General features: G+C 38.9%; 1 protein-coding gene across 1 annotated transcript in view; it reads right to left on the reverse strand.

The window, feature by feature from the left end:
* Nucleotides 1–18,124, reverse strand: part of IQCH (IQ motif containing H) — a 228,544-nt gene that overhangs the window by 72,071 nt on the left and 138,349 nt on the right. The window contains exon 15 of the mRNA XM_061158509.1: nucleotides 8,130–8,321. Within this exon, the coding sequence (XP_061014492.1) occupies nucleotides 8,130–8,321 (192 nt within the window). The remainder of the gene's footprint in view (nucleotides 1–8,129; nucleotides 8,322–18,124) is intronic.

The following is an 18,124-nucleotide window of genomic DNA, read 5'->3' on the forward strand; positions in this document are numbered from 1 at the left end:
CTTCAACGGCTGTTTCTTTTTCCCCCTCTCCACAGGGGGCCCTGATTTTCTTTCTAGGCTCACCCTGTCGCGCTGCATGCTGGGGGTTTCAATAGATAAAGATTAAGCATTTCTTGAAATTCTTAATTGAACTTTGCACATAAACAAAAGCAGGAAAATTTTTTCCTGTGGGCTAAAGCTGCCCGTAAAAGCCTGACAGACACAGCTCTTGGCTCATGGTAAAATGTGATGGTCTGTGATCTCTCTCTTTAAAGGAGTTGTTTACACTATACCCTGGATTACTTCAACATCTGCTAAAGGAACAGTTAAAAATAAATAATCCAGGGTGGTTTAAAAAAAGAAGAATACGTTCATGTTTGGGGAATGATATTAAAAAGTAGTTACAGCAGCAAGTGGCAGATTTTTAAAAGGTATTTTTAATGTTGGAAAATGGGTTTAAAGGCAATTATATTAAATAATAGTGACGCCAAGTAAAAATATATGACTGTTTTAAAGCTAATGCAATATTTTAAAACAGAAACCACACAGTTTAAAAATCAGCTATAAGTCGAAGTGGCCACCACACTTATGGCTAATAGGTTTCTTTCCAATTAGAGAAATACCACTGACTGAGAAAACGGCATCTGCTGAAAAAGCTCTTTAGCTGAAAATTAAAAACGAAAGAAAACACACGTGCCCTTTGGACTTGATTTTTCATTCAAGTAGTGGGGGAAAGGGGTGAATTTATCGAATGAAGTGAGAGGCTTACAGGAGAATTTATATTTTAATTTTATGCCAAAGGAATGGGCAAAGAATCTGCTTTCCTTAATCAGATTCTGTACCTTCCTTGATATTTCCACAGGTACAGAGATATATAGTTGGGGTGGATATGACAGCATTATAAATTTATTATTTTTTTTTTCCTACAAACCATGTTTATGAAGATACCAGAGTAATAAAGCAGTGAATCCAAAAATGAGGATTTGTTTGCTCTGGCACAATTACACAAGAGTCCGGGTCTTCTCAAGGCCATCCCTCTCCCGCCGAGGGGCACGGAGGACAGACGGCCAGAAGCAAATGGCGCAGTGGCGGGCAGAGGGGAGTAAAACCCACTCTGAATCTGTTCCAAATATCCGTGCCTGCTCTGTGGCTTTCAGCAAAGCAGATATTTCCAAAAGAACTCCAACGGGGACTTCCTGTGTGTGAAAACACTAACCAATTCTTGTTCCTCTCATCTTTTGCTTTATTCTTTCCTTCCACGCTGTTATTGCGAAAAACTGGCAGTTAAATTCAATTGATTCAAAATATTCCGGATCCATATGGCCGCCAACCCTGGAGCTGAGGCGGCGATAGCGCCTCACTGCTGTTCTCAAGCATTTGCCTCTCCCCTAGTCCCCAGATGGTGGGAGTAACATTTAAACCTCCTTTTCTCTGCCTTGTACAATAGACCTTGGCACCATTTCAACTGTTTACTCCGGTAATTAACAGCTCTGATACCACAACAATTACAACTCCTACACTCTCACCACAATAATGCTATGAATTAGTGAGAGCTAATGGCTGGAAGGTAGAGTGTTTCCAGACTGTGAGATCTGTGCATTTTTAGAATAAAATAAAAGGTACAAACAGCACGCTTGCAGTAGACAATGATTACCTTGTAATTAGTTTACACAAAGCTTCCTATTTAATGGCAAAATGCTGTAATTAACGTGTGACAGAAAATCAAAGGGTACTTTGTAAGCATATGAAAAATTAACACTGCAGGCCCATAGCTTTATGTACTGATTAGAAGCATATTAAATCAATAGGACACACAAACCAACAGCTTGTATAGCTGATTATTATAGGTCCTCGGAAGGGGGACCCAGCTTTCATTTAACTTGGGGAGGCAATTTTCCTTCTCCTGTCATCTTCCTCAGGCACTGAGAAGCACCTCCAACCCAACCCTGGCAGCTTCATGAAAATAACCACTGAACTGGAAGAAAACATTCTAAGTCATTTTCAGAGATAAGGAAAAATATGTAAATGATTAAGACTTTCCAATGATTGCGGTGACGTGCTGCTACACTAATTAGAAAAGACACCAACTGGAACCGAAAAATGAAGCAACTGGGTCTCAATCTTGTGGTCAGAAAAATGTCTAGTTTATCAGGTCAATGCCTCTTTAGTCAACATGTAGTATGTTAAAATAACTGGAAGTATTTTCTATTTTCAAATTATAAGAAACCAGGCTGCTATCAAGGCTTATTCTTTTAAAGGCATTATCTGGGTAAACCATTGGGTAGGCACGCTTTGGTCAACAATCTTGTATCTTCAACAGTTACAATCCTATATGATAACTGATGCATAAAACAATATTCTCGAAGCCTAAAAGGTGCTATAGGACCTTCTGAATCACCAGAAAAAGATTAAGTTGTATGCACTTGCTCAATACCACCTACAATTTAATTATAATGCAATTTTGTGGTAATATTAATAACACATAGCATTTTTTGAGGTCTTATGTGCTAAATATTGATACATTGGCAGCCAATTCACAAGGGTCATCTCATTTAATTCTTACTACCTCCTCCAGGAGACAGGTACTAACATTATTTCTCTTTACACTTGAAGAGATAGAGACTTGGACAGCTGAAGTGATTTGCCCAGGGTTTCCCCCTGCCCCAATAACCTCCATTTGCCTAGTCCATGGAACCCATGAAGCCAGACCACCTCCTACTTATCCCGAATGTTCAACTATTCAGACTGGTCTATTCCAAACTTTATTCTGCTTAAAAGTAAATTTACCACATCAATCTGGAACAGGAGATATAAAGAAATATATATAAAAAAATAAAAATATTTGGTTGGTTATCCAAAAGCAGGGCTTTTTGAACATGTGAACTGTTCAAAAGAAATCTTTAATTTTTCAGTAATTTTTACTTTCTGTGCACATGTTGATTTCTTTTTATTTTATTTTATTTTATTTTTATTAGTTGGAGGCTAATTACTTCACAACATTTCAGTGGGTTTTGTCATACATTGATACATGTTGATTTCTTAACGTAAATTCTTTGTTTAAGATAGTGTTCTCTGTTGAGAATATTTTCTTGGAATAAAATAATATTTTCATGGTCAAAAAGAAAAAAAAAACAACAAAAAGCAGGGCTTTGAATACTCACGATATTTTTAATACCATGTCTGATTGTGAAGAAAGGCTGTTTAAGTTTTCTGAGAATTTACAGGTTCACTAAAATGATCTTGTGAGTGTATTAAGTTGAGAATGGCATTGAAAATTTGTCACCCCCATGAATGATCAAAGGGTGACATTTCAAACTCACTATCCTCACCCACTCACATAAGTAGGTAGGTGAGGGAGTTGGGTTGCAAAGCTGAACCCTAGAGGCTCTCCAACAGGGCTTCTTCCTTACTCTGAGGCGTGTGTACTAATGGCTCTCTTACCTCCCAGCCAACTGGCAACAGGACAGCAGCTGCCCTGTCAGGAAGGAAAGGGAAGACATTCGAGCGCAATAGCTATGGGACCTTTGTGTTTCCCACAAGTCTCTGTAGAAAGCAGACAATCTGCCACAAGGGCAGCAGGCCACAAAGGCAGGGACCAGAGGGAGAACCCTACTCCAGGGCTTTCAAATAGCGGGTCTTTTCTAAATGGATTCAACTCAGTGTGGCCAGGGCAGGGGACCAGGAGGAGTGGATGTGGGTTCCAAGCTAGATGCAGATCATTGACTAACTATGTGAACTTGGGCAAGTCACTTCACTTCCAAGGAATCTATTTCTCCATCTGTAAACAGAATAACAATACCTTCCTTATCAAAGTGGTGTGGGAGTAAATGAGTAAAAACTTCAGAGGTTTTCTGAGATGGAATGAGTTAATTCAAGTAAAGTGCGGAAATGCCTGGCACCCAGTTGTCCCTTGCCATCAAGGGGGATTGATGGTAGGACTCCCATGGATAACAAAATCCAAGAATCCTCAAGTCCCATATATAAAATGGCATTGCTCACCCTTGGTATGTGGGTTCCACATCTGCAGATTCAAATATGCAAGGGTACAAGGAAATGTCAAAACATTTCCTTGTGTATTCATGCATGAGTCTGTGTGCATGTGTATAGTGTATTCATGGGTCTGTGTGCATGTGTGCTAAGTAGCTTCAGTTGTGTCCAACTCTTTGCAACCCCATGGACTGTAGCCCTCCAGGCTCCTCTGTCCATGGGATTTCCCAGGCAAGAATACTAGAGTGGGTTGCCATGCCCTCCTCTAGGGGATTTTCCTGAACCAGGGATCAAACCCATGTCTCTCGCCTATCCTGCACTGTGGAGGTGGGTTCTTTATCACTAGTTCCACCTGGGAAGCCCATTCATGGGTCTGTGTGCTTAGTCGCTAGTTGTGTCTGACTTTTTGCAACCTCAAGGACTGTAGCCTGCCAGGCTCCTCGGTCTATGGGGATCCTCCAGGCAAGAATACTGGAGTGGGTTGCCATGCCCTCTTCCAGAGGATCTTCCCAACCCAGGGATCAAACCCAGGTCTCCTGCATTGCGAGTGGTTTCTTTACTGTCTGAGCCACCAGAAAAACCCAAGAATGCTGGAGTGGGTAGCCTATCCCTTCTCCAGGGGATCTTCCTGACCCAGGGATCGAACCAGGGTCTCCTGCATTGCAGGTGGATTCTTTCCCAGCTGAATTACCAGGGAAGCCCATTCGTGGGGGTCTACAAAATGCTAAATCTCATGTCTAGGCCAGCATTCTGGCAACTACTTTTCTAAAGCAGTGTCACCAGGTGTCACTACTAACAAGCCAGTTTTCCAGGAGTGACAGAGAGACGTTTCCCTACATAAACAGAAAGGAAACGGCACAAGAAGGACTAGTACCACAACAAATGTCTACCTGGGTCTCCCTGCACTGTCTTAGGTGAGAGTGCCCAGGAAGGATTTTTCCCCTACAGGTGTGTCTTTGCTTAAGCCTTTATTCCTACTAAATGAAAATAAATTCTCTTGTCTCTGGAGTGGCAACTTTGGAGCATGCACACATGTGTAGATTCACTGAAACTTAATAAGCATTGAGTATTTAAGTGAGTTTACTGGAACCTGTTGGGGGAAGTAGATTTTGTTAGCTGGCAGGATAGGCACAGACGGTAAACAATCTGCCTGCAATGCAGGAGACCCAGTTTGATCCCTGGGTCGGGAAGATCCTCTGGAGAAGGAAATGGCAACCTACTGCAGTATTCTTGCCTGGAGAATCCCATGGACACAGGAGCCTGGTGGGCTGCAGTCTGTGGGATTGCAGAGTCGGACACGACTTAGTGACTAACACTTTCACTTTCAGGATGAAGAGAGTAAGGTTGGTACCAAGACACCATGAAAAAAAAATGAGAGTTGTGTTGTTTTTATTGTGTCTATTATGTAACATTCTGCTTTTCCTAAAATCACTTACATGTCAACACAGATTTTTAAAATATGACTTCAGTGTTTTATCATTTGTTGATTTCATGACTTTGTTTCAAGTCTCAGCTGCAACCAAATAACTCTGCTATCAATTAGATAGGTAGAAAAAAAGATGATCCTTATAGATCCTTGAGTCCACACTGAATCATGACTACACCTAAAACCAATATCTGCATAAGATGCAAGAGAATCTCAAAATAGTTCAAACCCCTATAAACAGCACTGTTTTTAATCTGTTGCCTACAACATACCAATGAGAAAAATCATGGTATCGTGTCATAAACTGCTATGCAAATGATGCTATTTGTAAGTATTAACATAATTTAGTGCTTACAGTCATATTCTCATTTCTAATAATTCTCCCAGAATGGAGTCTTTCTCTGGACTCTTAGCCTGCAGGATAGTCTTTCATCAAGAAGCTGAAATTTTTAATAACCTGTCAGCATATGTTTTGCATGTGCCAGGCTAGGCTTGATGACACAACATCTTCATTATCAAAAGGAACAGGTCTACAAACTGTAATAGGACATTAAAACATGCCTGTGCTCATAAAGTAATGCTTTGATGTCTAAATGTGCACCATTATGATGGTCTTCTGGAACAAAGCATAATTCTAATCCTAAATTCTCAATAGCTACACTCAGTGGAGATTGCAGTTCACTGCCACTCTGAATACAATTTCACTTTGAAGGCAAAAGAATGTCAATAGTCTCCTACCAAAAAAAAGCTCTTCAGAAGTACTTTATTTTTTACTTTGGCTTTTAACAACACCATGGTCAAGCACAGGTCTCAGAATGTAAAAAGATTTCATAATAATTATTTTCCCTTGTTAAGTTAAAAAAATTTAGACAGATCATTAATTATTCACAAGTGTCACATTTGACAACATTAACAATAATGCCAAATGTAACTGGTGGTAATTTAAAATGGTATAGTTTAAAATATTTGAAATTAATATATATTCAGCTTTCTAAATGCAATTCAGCTATATGTCAATATGTCAGATATTTTTAAAACTTAAAATCAAACATTTCAAATTTATCACAGTCTAGTATCAGGAGAATTCTATAAAAATTATTGATTTTAAATACTGAGGCAAGCAAATACTTGGTACATTAACACTAGGGCTTCCCAGGTAGTGCTAGTGGTAAAGAACCTGCCTCCCAGTGCAGGAGAGGAAAGAGACTTGGGTTTGATCCCTGGGTCAGGAAGATCCTCTGGAGGAGGGCATGGCAACCTACTCCAGTATTCTTGCCTGGAGAATCCCATGGACAGAGGAGCTTGGGGGGCTACAGTCCATGGGGTCGCTAAGAGCCAGACATGACTGAAGCAACTTAGCACACAAGCACACAAACATTTCAATTTTTTAGATTAAAAAAAGTCATACTTTTCATGGTTTAATCTCAACAGTTTTGCTTAAGAAACTTTTTAAATACAAGATGAAATAAAATCCAGTCCAAGGAGAACACAAGAGCAACCTCTATGGGCCTCAAAATTAAATACATTTTCCTTTCCTTGTTTTATTTTTTTTCTTAGGAGAGTAATTCACTTTGGTATCCTTTAAATAATATGTAAAAAGCTGGCCATGACAGGTACTGCATTAAGTCCATCCGCTGATGGAGGAGGAAGAAAAGCCCAGAATAGATCATGAGGAGAACTAACATTTATCAAAGGGAACTCTCTCTTCTGACTGTTCTCTAGATTTATTCATCATTCCATTTTCACAAGAATAATGTGATTCTCTCTGTGCGCCCCTCCCCTTCTATCACTTGTGTCTTGATTCATCTACTTCTGTAGTGGGATGCTCAAAGCAGGTGCAAATCACTGCACAGCCACCACTACAGAAGCTGGCGGGGAAGGAATCAGTTCATGGAAAATTTGTGTCTGAATTTTCCTCATCAGTTATGCTTTCATCAGGAGTGAAAAACAGAGATTTGGGATTAAGTGAAGTTAGCAAGTCGAGGTCTCTGAATGCAAAATGGTGCCGTTTTCAGAACGGTGGGTTTAATTCATATATGAAGCCATATAAAACTAATTATTAAGCAACTTTGAAACAGACTAAGAAGTTATACAATTCATCCTCCTACCAATATACATGGAAAAATCCATCTATATCACTCATACATTAAGAGTTTTTTTTTTTACATTAAGAGTTTTTACCTATTATTCAGTTCTTGCCTGGAGATTTTCTTGCTGGAGTGTATTATTTTCTCAACATCTCACAGGGACCAGCAGTTACATAAATTTCCTTGAATTGTCTTCAAAAACGTATGACTGCTGACAGAATGCTATTAAACATTAGCTTCCAGGTGACAAGCATTCACTAATAGAATTTCCCTCTCACAATAAAATACAACTAGCTTAATAACAACAGTTGGTAGAAGCATATGATCTAGAATTGTATGCTTAGAGCAAATGACTAGATTTGAAATGTTATTTGAATATCATAAAAACACTACTTCCTAATTATTAGCATAATCAATTTGAGGATTTTTAGGGACCCAAGAAGGAACATTTAAGATAACCTGATCAACCTCATTCACTTTGTACATAAAAGCTAAGGCCCAGGAGAGTAAAAAATTGCCTAAGGTCTCAACTGCTGGGAGGTAACTCTGCTGAGTCTACAAGAAAGTGCCCTATCTCCTAGCTAAGCCTTTTGCTTTCTCTCCTATCTGTTCGCAGACACTTTGAGTTTATGTTACCATTGAATACTCACTTGTGCCCATTTCTTTCTCCAGTCTTTGCGACTGTATCTCTGACTCTCCTTTAGGATCCACTTGTAGCACTTTAGGTGGGAGGGAATGTCACAAAACGCAGTCCCATTTCCTCCAAACTCATAGTCTGTTTTAAAGAGCCAGCGTTGGATTTCCAGGTGATCGGTGACCAGCTGACTCACCTGTTCTATTATCTGTGGGGCCAAAGATACGGCAACATTTAATTTCCTGGATTCCTTCTTATTGCATTAACTTAGCTGTAGTACTTCTCATATGTCTTTATTTCAAACAGTCTGTTCATTCGGTTATCTTCTAGTTATTAACACAGATTAGAAGTTTTAAGTTATATGTGTATGTTTGTGTGTGTGTATGTTGGGTTGGCCAAAAAGTTCATTCAGGGTTTTCCATAAGCTGTTATGCAAAAATGCAAATGAACTCTTTGATTAACCCCATACATGAATATGGTATAAAGAAACCACCAACCAATGGGACCAAAGACATGTTTAAAAGTATAATCTTATTTATGAGAAATTATGAAATTATCACTTGCTAATTTTTGAAGGCAAAAGAGAAAATCTGAATATCTGTAATTGAATCTTAATATTGTTCTCTTCCTTTTTCAGAGAATAATGTGTTTACTTATTGATTCTTCAGATGATTCTTTTATAGTTTCAAGACTTTAAATTAGAGTTATAGTCTTGAAAACTTAAGCTGTTTGGAGCTTTGCTGAGCTTTTACATGTTACAATCTATAAAATATTTAATTTTTTTCTCATTAGTATACATGAAATACATTTGTTTGGCCAGTCAACTGACCAAATGTGTTATATGTATTACATGAACAAGACAGATAAGGGAGGTAAAACACTTGTGAAAGCAACTTTATTGGAATACACACCTCTCCTACATCTTATTTGAAACTTTTCTCAAGAACTGGGCTCAGTCACATGAATGTTTCAGGGGTAGACATGCAAGCGCGAATATCGCAATACTAATAATAACTATAATATTTAACGTCACTGAACTCTCAGTAGGATCTAGGTCTTTGCCATAGCTCTTTACACAAATCTTCTCATTGAACACTCACAAAAACCTATGAAAAGGCACCATTATTAGTTATATTCTATGTATAAATAACTGAGACTCAGGTAATTTAAATAACTTGCCCACGATCACACAACGTGGAGTAGCAGAACAGAGACTCCACCCAGGCTGCTCTGGGTCCAATACCTAAGCCCATCTCTTCTCCACGGTGCAACCCAGCTCAAGCTACAGAGAGGTGTGGGAGAAGGGTGACGTGGAGAAGGAGGTCAGGAGCAAGAGAAGCAGCTTCCTTTACAGTCAATAAGCCATTTGGATAAGTCTGAATCGGAAAAAGTCTATAGCAAGATTGCTTGATTATAAGTAATGCTGTTCTAGTAGAGCCTTGGTGAAAAATAACTCATTAGACCACAGAGTGACTTTTTGTTTGATCTTCTTCATCAGACTCTCTAATCTATATAGAAAGAAACAATATTAAGTGCTCCCTCTCCTGAGCCTGCCCCATGCTATTCTTGGCCATGGTCTGTGCTTAAGGAGGCTTCTGCAACACTGTTCTCTTCTATTTTGATGAGTTTTGTTCACCAAATGGATTTTTTTAAACTACAGAGTGTGAGACAACTTATAATTCTGGGAAAAAATCTGTTGAAATCTGGAACTGGAAGATTAAAATTATTTTGATAAAAGGCACAATCTGTTCTCTTGAGTTGTGCCTTTCCAGCAAATCTTCCTGGGGATGCTACAGTGTACAGCAGTGGTGAAGTGATACTAAAACAGATATACTTGGGATCCCTGGAAGCCCCATGCAACCATAGGGTATTCAATTAGGGTGAAAATGAAATTGTCTTAGCTCCCTAATTATCAAGTCGTGTCTAGGGATAATTTGGGTGTTTAAATGACAAGTACTCTGGTCTACACACCATATGGCTATGAGCATAGCCTAGGAAGGTTTTTAAAAATGTGTCTTTCAAAGTTACATCCCTTCTCTCTCTAACGTTGTGTTGAGAAGATAGATTACATTATGGTCATATGTTGCAGAAGGAGAAATAAATTGGCCTGTTAATATCCAATAAGATTCTTTTGCCAGTATAAGGAAAGATATTCTGGCACAGTCTTTTTCATTGTATGCTTGGATATATTGTATATTTGGAAGTTTCAGCTACTAACAGAATTATTATCTGCTTCTTCCAAATCCTATTATTTGTTGCTTCTGAGAATCCTATAAATGGGTGTCTGTTGATGGATTCCCTACAGTAATGAAAAGGATCAATAGTATTGTAAAGACTATACCACTGGAAAGAATTATGTGCTATCTTTAAGTGAAAATTGAACAGTGCTTTAAAATAGCATTGCCATTTTTGATTATTTAACCAAAGCTGTCAATATTTCATATGGAACACATGCCAGAAAGAGAAGTTGCCTGGTTACTTTATGGATCAAAACAGGAAATACTCACTGTGCTCAAGCTGGACTTAAAAAATAAAATAAATTACTTAATCATAAAGCAAATGACTTTATGCTATTGCCAAACATTTATCATTTTCTATTTGAGTCTATCTATTCAAAACATATAATATATTTTTAAATTGCCATACATTTTATACTGGTGTAGGGCAGAAACAGAAAAATGTCTACTGCTAAAATCCAACTGATAGCTAGGAAAATTTATTAACCTAAATTAAAATAATCACAGCTTTCTTTCACCAGCTTTAAGTTTATGATGCACATTGGTAAAAAGTCAGTGTTACTGATTCATTACCATCTGCAAATTCAAAATGCTTACATGTTCAGATAGATTAGGTAGGATAGGCATTATCTGGAAAAATCTCAGTGGAGTGCTTCAATTCTTGTTGACTTCAGACATATGGTTTCCAAATAAGTAGTGCAGACCTCAGTTATGACTTAGTTTATGGTGATACAATTTGCACACACCATAGGTGAAATGACACCCTTTAAATCCAGTTTATCTTTGAGGAGAGGTTTTTATCCTACTTCTGAATATCAGCACTAGAGTGAGGTTTTACTGCATTAAAGATTCCTGCATCTTTAACCACAATTAACATATAAAGTTCTAAAATATTTTATAGCAAAGACTGCCTGAGTTCTCATCAATGGGGACAAAAGCAAGACTCAATATAAATACTGCACATATATTCTTTTTATTTTTTTTTCATTTATTTTTATTAGTTGGAGGCTAATTACTTTACAATATTGTAGTGGTTTTTGCCATAGATTGACATGAATCAGCCATGGATTTACATGTGTTCCCCATCCTGATCCCCCCTCCCGCCTTCCTCCCCATCCCATCCCTCTGGGTCTTCCCAGTGCACCAGCCCTGAGCACTTGTCTCATGCATCCCACCTGGGCTGGTGATCTGTTTTACCCTTGATAGTATACTTGTTTCAAAGCTATTCTCTCAGAACATCCCAGCCTCGCCTTCTCCCACAGAGTCTCAAAGTCTGTTCTGTACATCTGTGTCTCTTTTTCTGTTTTGCATATAGGGTTATCATTACCATCTTTTAAAATTCCATATATATGCATTAGTATACTGTATTGATCTTTATCTTTCTGGCTTACTTCACTCTGTATAATGGGCTCCAGTTTCATCCATCTCATTAGAACTGATTCAAATGAGTTCTTTTTAATGGCTGAGTAATACTCCATGGTGTATATGTACCATAGCTTCCTTATCCATTCATCTGCTGATGGGCATCTAGGTTGCTTCCATGTCCTGGCAATTATAAACAGTGCTGTGATGAACATTGGGGTGCACGTGTCTCTTTCAGACCTAGTTTCCTCGGTGTGTATGCCCAGGAGTGGGATTGCTGGGTCATATGGCAGTTCTACTTCCAGTTTTTAAAGGAATCTCCACACTGTTCTCCATAGTGGCTGTACTAGTTTGCATTCCCACCAACAGTGTAGGAGGGTTCCCTTTTCTCCACACCCTCTCCAGCATTTATTGCTTGTAGACTTTTGGATAGCAGCCATCCTGACTGGCGTGTAATGGTACCTCATTGTGGTTTTGATTTGCATTTCTCTGATAATGAGTGATGTTGAGCATCTTTTCATGTGTTTGTCAGCCATCTGTATGTCTTCTTTGGAGAAATGTCTGTTTAGTTCTTTGGCCCATTTTTTGACTGGGTCATTTATTTTTCTGGAATTGAGCTGCAGGAGTTGCTTGTATATTTTTGAGATTAATCCTTTGTCTGTTGCTTCGTTTGCTATTATTTTCTCCCATTCTGAGGGCTGTCTTTTCACCTTGCTTATAGTTTCCTTTGTTGAAATACTGCACATACATTCTAAGGTTTTGAGGACTGTTTAATGTAATATACATGTATGAAATTGTATCACTTAAAAATGCATTTCACTTGTATTATGTCTATCGGCCTAGTATTCTACACGGAAGCAGAGTTAAGCAATCTACTCTGTTACCTTCAAATTTCAGTGGAGGTTAATGATAACTGAAGGGACACATCAGGTCAGGGGAAGCCTCTCTCTTCTAATCCTATTAAGATAGCCTGTGCCTTTTCTAGACTGCCCTCTTTAAAAGAAACTTCCTTCATGAGCCCATGTATTGCCCATGAACACTCTATCTAGCAAGACTGAAACAATCTGGGGGCAATTTAATAATTGCCAGTTCGTCTCTGAAAAGTATGATTTGTTGAAAGACTTGACTTGGGGTCTCAGCAGCTATGAGGTGCAGAGCATCAGGATCAGGCAGCTGAGAGAAGCAGCATGACCCCTAAATACTGTCCCTCACAAACGCCCTCATTTTGTACAGTTTTTTAGTTTCCCCAGAAGTATGTGCCCCAAATCGCTTGTGACTGGCTCAGAGGAATGGTTAAGAGATGGAATGAAACAGAGGTTAGGAAATGTTAACAACCATTTGTCTTTTAGTTTCTTTATTGTAAAAAAAGATAGCAGTTAAATGTGAGAACACCTGCCAGAGCAAACTTAGAGTGGCTAATTTCTAGTTCTCCAGTGGGTAATTTTGTAGTGACTAATATTATGGTTCTTCAGATATTAGGGCCCTAACTGTCTTCTGGAAGAATGCACAGCCATAGACTCAGACCAAGGCAAATTCAGAAGCAGAGTTTTCCTCCTGGAGCCATTTCACTTCCCCTTTCTGGGGTTTTCCCCCTTTCTTTATGGCCACTTACTGAACAGCTAGGATTTTGGGGTTTTTTTTTTTTTTTGGTAGAGTCATGGATATCTGTAGTCTGACATATGCCCTTTGCAATATGACTCCCTAGAGCTCTCCAAACCTGCTCCTTTTAGCCCAAACTGACTCACATTTCTTAGGGTCCTACTAAAATGACTAGCTAACTAATATGATGATGAACTAATCCATATTAAGGCAATAAATATTGATAGCAGATTAATACATGAGTAGAGCCTTCAGTTCCTTAATCCAAATGAATAAATACCTTGAGAATGAAAATTTCTGTAAGGCCCATAGGAAGATACTTTGAAACACCGAAGGCCTAAAGAGTGTTGTGCGTTGCGTCCAACACTTTTGCGACCTCATGAACTGTAACCTGCCAGGCTCCTCTGTCCATGGGATTTTCCAGGCAAGAATACTAAAGTGGGTTGCTATTTCTATTTCCTACTCCAGGGGATCTTCCCGACACAGGGATTGAACCCACACCTCTTGTGTTTCCTGCACTGACAAGTGGATTCTTTACCACTGAACCACCAGGAAAGCCCGAGGGCTAAAGCAGATCCCATCAAATCAACTCAAGTGTTCCATAATATTCTTCATTGGATAGGGCTGACTCCAGAAGACCTAAAAAGTTCCTACAAGGTCAAGAGAGTGTGAAATATTTAAACAGAACCTCATTTGTCCACCCTGCTTACCTGCTGGTGACTATAGATGTTATATATTCCAGGAGGGACTGGCACATCTGCGTTCTCAAAGACCCGTTTGCTTCCAGATTTGGTGCTATAGAAATGAGCTAGTTCAGGCTCTGGGCCTAGGATGGGTATGTTTAACATATCTGCCACGGCCAAATCATCTCTGTGGAGGAACCCGCTGACAATGTAGGCTTCTTTCCCTTGGATGAGATTTTTTATTCTTTTGATTGCCTTGGGACTATACATCAGGTGAGTAGCCAGGCACATATGCTGCTTCTGGGGGGAGATCATAATATTCCTGTTAAAAGGTGTTCTTTTTCTTGTCCATATACCTAATCTGTAATGTTGTACACAATAAATGCATTATTAATAGCAGGCTGGGTTATGACCTATCCTGTTGTTTAGCAGTTTAAAATGATAAAAGCTGTTGGGGTGAGGCTCCATAATCGCTCACATCTTTAGTGTGTTGGAAATAGGCTCACTGGGAATAGAACTAATTACTACACATCTGTATTTATTTGATCCATGTGGAATTATCCTTCTGTCAGAAGGAAAAGAAGCTGGCGGCCTTTGGATAATAGTGATTCATCTCTGCAACACTTCTGGCATGGTTTAACACTAAAGCGTCTGGAAAATCAATACAATAAACGAAGAAAAGAGGCTCCTAATATTCTTCAGTATTCAGGACTCCTAATCTGGCAACCCTTTAAATGATTCAGTAGAAAAAAGGCACTTGACTTGATACCCTCTTCCCAAAGTTCTACCACAAATTCCATTTCAGGAGTACGTGTTTTTATGATGATTATCATGGTTCTTGGCCAACACTCCAGAGAGGATTCATGAATGGAAAATATTTGAGAATTTCAGCAACACTCAAGTTCCTCTTCCAATGGAAAACTCTTTTTATTTTTGACTACTTATATCCAGCTCAGCAATACATGTGATTGTCTCATCAATTAAATAAATAATTCTGGCATGTCTAACAGGGGCAGAGGATGGAGCCAGACGGTCAGCACAAACCAAAACTAATACAAGCATGTCTCTGTGCTCAAGGAGTGGGAACACAGATGAGTACAATTAATGCATAATTAATACAGGCAGAGAAGGGCCATAAAGAACTATAGAGGGCCGTGGAGGCATGAAGGAGGGAGGCAGAAGCCACATGCTAGTGTGAAGAACTGAAAAGGCAAATCACTTATCTCAGTTGGGCCTCAGTTTTCGCATCTGTAAAATGAGTATAACAGTACCCATCTCATAGGGATGCTGTGAGTATTAAATGAGATAATGCACGTAAAGCACTTATAATAGCGCTTGGATATAATAAGCACTTAATGAACATCTGCTAATATTGTTATAAAAGAGGTTGGGGTTAAGGTAAATTTTGAAGGATGGGTAGGATTTTATCAGGTGAGGATGAGCATAGCCTAGGGATGGAATATGAGAACCCAAGATTGCGCTTATTTCTCTAGAACAGAGAGCATCATGGCACATGAGAAAGTCCTGGGGCTTAGGAGTCAAATGGTTCTTTGAATCCAGCTCTGTCCCTAACAAATAACCTGAACTTGGGCAAATGACTTAGACTCCTTGAGACTAAGTTTCTCCATCTGCCAAATGGGAATAAAAATACCCATTTGATGGGTTCCTCTAAGGAAAAATAAGATTATGAATGTTTAACACCTATTATAATGCATGACATTGAGTTGACATTCAATCAATGGTATTAAAAATCATTATGAAGAAAACTTAAAAAAAATTAAGTCACTAAAATGTCATGCAAATAATATAATGCAAGACATGAGAGTCTTAATGGAGTTTAAAGGATTTTGTAGAGTGGCTCCATCTCCCCCCAGAGTCTAGTTAAAATTCTATTCAACAAGGACTTAAATTGTGGAGAAATTCCGAGCCACTATTTTGGGGAATATCAGGCATACCAGTTTGCAAACTGCTAGAGGGTATGAATGCCGAGTATAAGAGAAAGTGACTGAGGAGACTCCCTGGATTTCAGTCCTGTCTGAATTTGTAACTTGCCAGTTGATTTAGAAAACCTGATATTTCTGAGCCTTGGTTCCACACATTCAAATGAGGGGTTGAACTAGAAGTCTCTAGGGTCCTTCCAACTGTGATATAACGTTAAAACCAAAGCTCTTCTGGATATACTATTTAATGGGTACAGAGTTTCTTCTTGGGATTTTGAAAAAGTTTTGAAACTGGATAACACGATGATTGTACAACAATGTGAACGCACTTAATGCCATGGAACTGTACACTTTGAATGATTTAAATGGTAAATTTTATGGTATGTATATTCTGCCTCCCCCCGTCAAGAAAGATCCCCCCAAAAAATTCCTCTGAGAGAGGATTTTATGATTTACCCTATTGAACCCTCCCTTCAGAGCAAGTGATCTAAGTTCCTTTTGTCTATGGAATATGCCTTTTCTACATAACTTAAATCCATTTTCAAAACCTGCCTTTAAGAATGCAGCTCTAGGAAATCCAGTGCTCCACTGGACAATGAATGGTGATAGCACCTCGTGAGTTTGTGTTTCCCATCTGATTGCTCGCTGTTTATCCCCTTGTTTATTATTTCACGCCTTCCCCTCCTTACAAATTATTCCAATGAGGAAATGTAAAAAAATGATATGTCTGGGAGAACTGATGACTTGAGTCACAAAATATATGGTGGGCTTTTCAGGGACCTGGAAGAATGTTTCAAAGGGGACAGTCTTCTCAAGTCAAGTTCCCAAGGTCTCAGCACTTTGACACGTACTCTTCCATTTGATCCATACAACACAATTAACAGTCCCTGTTTTGGAGATTGTGAAACAGGCTCAGGTGATTTTCCTATAGTCACATAGCTGGTACGCAGCAGAGGCAGGATTGTTATTCATCATTATTTTATTTATTATTATTATTAGCACAGTTCTCATGCCATAGCTGCCATGATTTCTCCCATTTTACAGACCTGAGGTTTTATGAAGTGTGATGAGGGGATGGCAGATGCAGCAATAGAACCTAACATGAAAGTTCTGAGCACATTTCTGGCTAGGATGGATTTCTGTCTCCTCTGGGGTTGCTTGTCTCTATCGGCAAGTACTCTACCCAACTTTGTTATGTCATCTGCAGGCAAGCCTTATTCTTCAGGCAAGATGGTCCCATGGTATTGTGTTCAATGTGTGTTTGATAAAGATTTGAATGTAAATGATGGCAGAGCATTTCTGACTGCAGGTCTGGTGTGACCATGTAGAGAAAATCAGTATCACCAGATCAGTATCATCCAGGCTGTGGATTTATACAGATGACAAAAATCTAAAGTGTCCCTAATTCCATAACATTATATTGTTGTTTAGTTGCTCAGTTGTGTCTGACTCTTTTGTGACCCCATGGACTGTAGCCCACCAGGCTCCTTAGGCAATAGGATTTCCCAGGCAGGAATACTAGAGTGGGTTGCTGTTTTCTTCTCCAGGGGATCTTCCTGACCTAGGCATCAAACCCACACATCCTGCTTGGCAGGCGGATTCTTTACCACTGAGCCGCCTGGGGAGCAACCCACTCCAGTATTCTTGCCTGGAAAGTTCCACAGACAGAGGAGCCTTAGGGGCTACAGTCTATCAGGTTGCAAAGAGTTGAACAAGACTGGACAACTGAGAATGCACACATGCACCTGGGAAGCAATTCCAAAACATTATAGTTACAATTAACTTGGCAGCACTTTTTTTTTTTGACCTGAGACAAAAGGTAGTTGCTTAGGAAGTCTTCATAAACATCAAAATAGTCAAAAGTAGACATGATGACTTTGTAACAGTATTTTTCACCATTACAGATTCAAAAATTGTATAGTAACTTGGAGAGATGTACAAACATATTTTTGGCACACTTAAAAAAAAAATCTCAAAGCAATCCACTGGAATGAAAATCAGCACTGATACAGTCTCTCAAACCCATTAAAAAGAAATAAAGCCATGACTAAACACGAGCAGGAAATGATTTGAAAGTGAGAGTTTTAATTTTTATATCTTAGAAAGGTAACTGCCTATGAGTGATTAATTACTCAAATACTTTAAACTGTAAGAAGTATTAAGTACTTAAAAATATTTCCTACTTGTTTC

Source organism: Dama dama, chromosome 12, assembly GCF_033118175.1.
Source record: "Dama dama isolate Ldn47 chromosome 12, ASM3311817v1, whole genome shotgun sequence".
NCBI classification, from domain to species: domain Eukaryota; kingdom Metazoa; phylum Chordata; class Mammalia; order Artiodactyla; family Cervidae; genus Dama; species Dama dama.